General features: G+C 32.7%; 1 protein-coding gene across 1 annotated transcript in view; it reads left to right on the forward strand.

Annotated features, from left to right (window-relative positions):
- LOC117118135 (MAM and LDL-receptor class A domain-containing protein 1-like) overlaps positions 1-6,000 on the forward strand; it is a gene marked incomplete at its 3' end in the record, with an annotated part of 115,392 nt that overhangs the window by 86,624 nt on the left and 22,768 nt on the right. The window contains 2 exon segments of the mRNA XM_033262642.1: positions 3,866-4,015; positions 4,177-4,527. Of these exon segments, the coding sequence (XP_033118533.1) occupies positions 3,866-4,015; positions 4,177-4,527 (501 nt within the window).

Consider the following 6,000-nt stretch of genomic DNA (forward strand, 5'->3'; position numbering starts at 1 on the left):
TTTTTTTTTTTTTTTTTTTTTTTGCAACAGAGATCCCCTTTCTGGATAGTCTAAGACACCTGACGATAATATTAAGTAGCTGTCTCTTATACACATCTAGATGTGTATAAGAGACAGGATAGGTCGAAGCCTCAAGAACAGTAAGCCTTTTAAATGCAGATTTTAAAAAAATCAATAACAGGTGTGATGACATCATATTATTCATCAGAAGCCATAATAAAAAGAATTTTCTCTACCATAGAGATGGACATATGTTCGGAGTTTTCATAATAGGCCTATTCAAGTTCAGTGAAAAGCTTGTTTCGTACATTATGGTAAATTGGGCAGCAAATTACAAAATGAAATTCATCTTTAGACTTCATCATTTTTACAAAGGGTACAGAGTCTGTTTCGAGCTTCAGTTTTAGAAATTTGTGTTTTATAAAGGGGAGAAATATCCAGGGAAATTGTTCTAGAGGGAAAAGAGTACAGAGGAGAAGCAAATGTTGGCAGGGGGCAAAATGCCGGGGGGAAAGTGTTCGGGGGGAAAGTGTTCGGGGGGAATGTCCGGGGGGCAATTGTAATTTCCACTGTTCGCAATAGTTATACAATTTATTTTCTGAAACAAAATGTCATCTGCATACATGAGACTGTTCAGTGGTTTTCCATTAACATTTACAGCGTTATATGAATCATCAAAAATGTGAGTTAAATCAGAAAGGAACATATTGAAGAAAAGGGGGCTGAGGAGACAACCTTACTTAACCACAACAGTGAAATCAAAAGGCTTTGTTACCATTCAGTTTAATTTAAGACGAAATAAAACCTTTGAATACATATCCGTAATTAAACCAAGCAATTTACCAAGAATCCCGATTCTATAATGTTTGAACATTAATCCATTTTTCCACACAGTATTGAAAGCTGCGGAAAAATGAATAAAACAAACAAAGAGATTTGAGTTTTTACTAATGCGGTTGATATATTTGTCGAGAGTTGTTTTAAGAACTAAAATGTGGTCGCTTGTTCTCGCTCCTTTTTTTTTTTAACAAATTTGATTTTTTAGGAATAGATTGCTTTTCATTTGCTAGTGCAGTAAGTCTGTTGAGAAGTATGATGCGAAAAAGCTTACCATGCTGTTACTATCCCATTTACCAGCAGACCCTTTGACGAGTTGGCGAACCATGTTTTGCCAGAGTCTTATCTCAATAATCAAATTAAACATCAAAGGAGAATAATCATAATGGATATGTTTTTGAATATTAAAAATCAATAACTTATGTTAGATGTTACAAAATAGTCTTTGATTTTATTGTGCTAGTCTTTCTATAAACTATTCACATTTTATTAGCTTCCCTGTCAATCTTGTTACAAAATCCCCTGAAGCAGTAATTAATAGATATAAGAAGAGATCAGCAAAACCTTGTTCAACAATTGAAATTTTAGAATGGGGAAGTTTCCTCGTGAAAAATTACTTCCAACTGCAATCCTCAATAGTTTTGAGGTACCGATTTGTCTCTCCTTTTATAAATCACAGTAAGTGTGCTAGTTCTCCAAGCCGCTTGGAAGACGCCCTTTTTAAAATAATTAATAAATATACGCGTTGTGCATTTGATAATACGTTGTCGTTTGAACTTGATTTTATCATTTCATTTTTTATACCGTCAATTCTGGCAGATTTACCATTTTTTAACTTTCTTGTGGCACCCACTACTTTCCATTGAGCAAAATCCTGGTCATGTTTGCCATTATTAGGTCAATTGTCTTCGCGAGAGTTAAACTTGTTAATAAAATGCTTCAATTGTTAATTTTTATGAGGTGTGTGTATATTCATTATGTTGGAAAGGTGCTCTAACCAAACTTTGAGATTTTGTGATTCGTGTATTTTTTTTTTTTTTTTTTTTTTTTTTTGCAACAGAGATCCCCTTTCTGGATAGTCTAAGACACCTGACGATATTACTAAGTAGAATGATTGCTATTTAAGTTGCACTTATTGTTTTATTCATTTATTTTTTATTCCAGGAACTATAAAAACCAAGATAGAAGCTAGCTTAAGTTCAGACACACGCATGTCATAGCGGAAAATAATAAAACTCGTTTCAAACACTTAATATTGTCTCTTAATCTATAATCATTTTATTCTGTCAGAGCACCACCAATATTTTTAACAAGATTTAAACACTATACAAATAGGCATCGTGTTAAATTAAAACTCATAAGCCTTCTGCAGGTTGTTTTTTTTTTCTTGTTTTTGTTTAAAAATTACGTATACGGTTACTTATTCGTCTTTCTAAATGGACTAAATATTGATGTTATAACTAAGCACTATATTAAGAAAAAAAATCAATGACAAAATCAAAAGTGTAAACAGAAAAATAGTAGGTTTATGAAGACATGATCATATATAAACATACAATACTATAAAGTAAACCTTTTGTCTATTATCAATAAGCCTACTAATATATTGTTTGCAACACATTTCTCAAACAAATTGTCTTTCTTTAGCGACCTTTAATGTGCTTGGCTTAACCAAACCGTCTAAAAGAGAACAGCTGGATGTTGACTGCTAAACAGATACAATGTAGATGTAATCGCGTTACCAGAAACAATAAATGTAATCATAACGAAGATATTAAGTTAACATTAGGAAACATTTTTTTTCAAATAAAAAAAAAGTAGCTTTAGGCCTATTATTTAAGAAAAAATCGAACAATATAATATCATCAGCTGGAAGCAAATTGCTGAAGATATTGCCTATCTTGATGTTGAAATAAAAACAGCCAGTAAAGAAAACACAAAGACTACATTATAAACTGTTGTAGTCTAACAAATTCTGAAACAGTTAAAATTACATCAGCATTTTATTAACATTACAATGTAATTTACAACAACGTCAGAACTTATTTACACTTGGTGGTTTTAATGCCAACATTAATAAACATTTCCGTTGCGAAAATGACAATGGACTTTTTTTTACAGTAATATTGGTTAGTATGCACATTGTAAAAAGATAAACAATAAGAGAAAAAATTACTTAGATTTATCGTTGACCATAAACTTTATATATGAAAAGCAGCTTTCAAATATAGTACAAGGCACATTCACAACGCATATTTATCGTAAAGATCAGACAAAAGGAAAAACACATCTTACCAGTTTATAACCAGATTGTTAATACTCCAGAGCGCATAGAGGAACTTTTACAAGCAGTGATGAATTGGCATGTTATAAATTTGTATACGATGAAATATATAGAACTATTAATTAACAGTTATTGACAAAGATGTAAAATATTCATAATGTCGAAAATCTAAAAATTAAACTTAGAATTATTCTGCTGAATTATTAACCATTCGAATGTTGCCAAAATAATGAAGCTTGAGAAACTATCGGTTTTACAAATGATCACAATAAAAAAATAGTTTGAACCAAAATGTGGAACACTTATATTATTTTACTGCTGCTGCTGCTGCTGCTGCTGCTGTTATTGTTATTATTATAATTACAAAATTGAAAGAAACTACAATTTATATTGTAAAATTAAATAAATTTAGGTGTCGAAAATTTCAAAAAGCAAAAAAAACATGAAGTTGAAGAATAATGTAAGATATAATTTAAAATATCAAATCAAAGATTTTGTGTAGTTATTTTAACATACAACTATTTTTGAGTGATATTTGTGAAGTACATGGATTTGTTAAATCAACGGAAGAGTGCATACCTAATTCATTAGATATAAGATAGGAATAAGATGAAACTCATTGCCAAAAATGCTGGTAGGGGAAAATGTAGAATATTTTCAACTATTAAAGTTACAATTATTATTTGCGTTATTCCAACCAATGTGACTATTGCAATTACTTTAATTTTTTTTTTGTATAATTAGCAACGCAAACCGAATGTGATTTCGAAGATCCATACATTTGTTACTTTGTACAAGATAAAACGGGTGATTTTGATTGGATAAGAACGTCTGGATCAACACCCACATCTGGTACTGGTCCTGAGTATGACCACACTTACGGAACATTACAAGGTATTAAAAAGCTGACATGAATTTATATTTCCTAAATTACATTGTATATTTCTAGTGAAAATATTTAAAACTACAAACAAAATAAATAAAATAAACATCAAATAGATCTAAAAAAAAAATCTCTATTACACTGGAACATTTATTTTCTCATTTGCTTACAGGTTCCTACATGTACATCGAAACTTCATATCCGCGATACAACAACGAAACCGCCCGTCTTTGGACATCACCATATCCTGCAACCAACGGCACATGCGTCAAGTGGTTCTACCACATGTACGGGGCCACAGTGAACACACTGAATGTATACATAGTCAATACAACAGGTACTGTTGGTGCACCTGCGTGGACAAATAGAAACAACCAAGAAAACATTTGGCGACTTGGAAAAATCTCAGTTGAAACAATGAGTGCCTTCCAGATAGTGTTTGAAGGGATTGTAGGAAGGAGTGATACAGGTGATATTGCTTTAGATGACTTTAGGATCATTGATGGAGCATGTTTGAGAAACGGTAAAATACAACTTCATCATTTCACAATTCACTACAATAAAAAGGTTATTATCCCACCCATTTGCATCTGACTTTTACCACCTATGGCCTTCACCAATCGGCATTTTTAAACCCAACTTTTTGACAATTGTTGTGAACCCAGGATTTTACCAGACCTTCGCATTACCATCCAAGGCCCGATGCCACCAAACATGTTGCCAATTCCCTCGTTTCGTTTATAGATCTATCAGCCCTTTAGTAGTTTTTTTGTTTTTGTTTTTTTTTTTTTGTTTTTTTTTGCCTGGGCCACATAATGGTATTGTATACAAATAATGAATGTTTATGAGTGCAATGGTGAAAAAAAGATTGACTGTTCCATTCAACGAGGCGAAGCCAAGTTGAATGGAACAGAATACCTTTCAACGAATGAAAATATTCTTTCCATTGCACGAATACAAAACTTTTATTATTTGTTTTATAACACACCTAAATAGATCCTTGTCATTTGATCATCTTCCAAGCCGTGTCCCAGACTGTAAAAGTTATGCTTGTCGCCTGCTCCGGGAATAGGCTATAGACCATTACTGGCCGCAGATCAATATTTCACCCCACCCTCAGGCACGCGAGGTCATCTGATCGAATCAGTTCGGCCAAGACTGGACATTACCTCCGCGCAAAACCTAGGCCCTAGGTCTAATGCTATTATACCCTAGGCCTAGGCTAAAAATCCAGCCGGGCACTTCGGAAATAAGCGGCCGATTCCACACACATTTTGGGTAATTTGAGCTAGTCTTTGATTTATCATCGACGCTATTAAAATACTTCACAGTAAACCATAACAACTCCCTCAGTAAACAAAATCTCCGATACATTGCACACCGCTAAGACAAGCTCAGCAAGAAGTAGGCTTATGGTTATATGTGACGTGACGTTATTTCATGGATTTAACCTTCTGGGAAAAAAAATCAGTTTTGCGTCTTTTTAATCGATCAAAAGATTGTATTAGGTTGAAGTCATTTCGTATCCATAGGCAATGTGCAAAGGAAGAAATTATGGGAACCATTGCTGGAAAAGAGGTTTTCAAAACACTCAAAGATCATAAAGATCATCATCAAAGCAGATGAAACCCCACCGAGGAGTATGATACACTCATACACGACAACATCACTATGTCATAATGAAGGGAAAAGAATGCAAGACCCACGAAATTTACAACACAGCCCCAAGTTAACTTGGCCCCAATTTACTGTATATTTAAGAAATACTGTATCACCAAAAGAAATTTGAATGCAAAGCCAAAATTAAAGTGTTTTATTTCCTTGACTTTGCTATTGCTTTTTTATTTACAATAATAAAAACAGCATTAATAAAAATAATATTAAAAATAATATTGATAAAAGAGGCAAATATACAAATTAATGATAATAACGATAATGAACAATATTAACATAATAATGACAATACTGATTTATAGTCCAGTCCATAGTATTCGTG

The sequence above is a fragment of the Anneissia japonica genome, unplaced genomic scaffold, assembly GCF_011630105.1.
Source record: "Anneissia japonica isolate Jap-2015-1 unplaced genomic scaffold, ASM1163010v1 scaffold11779_len1430905_cov172, whole genome shotgun sequence".
Classification (NCBI taxonomy): domain Eukaryota; kingdom Metazoa; phylum Echinodermata; class Crinoidea; order Comatulida; family Comatulidae; genus Anneissia; species Anneissia japonica.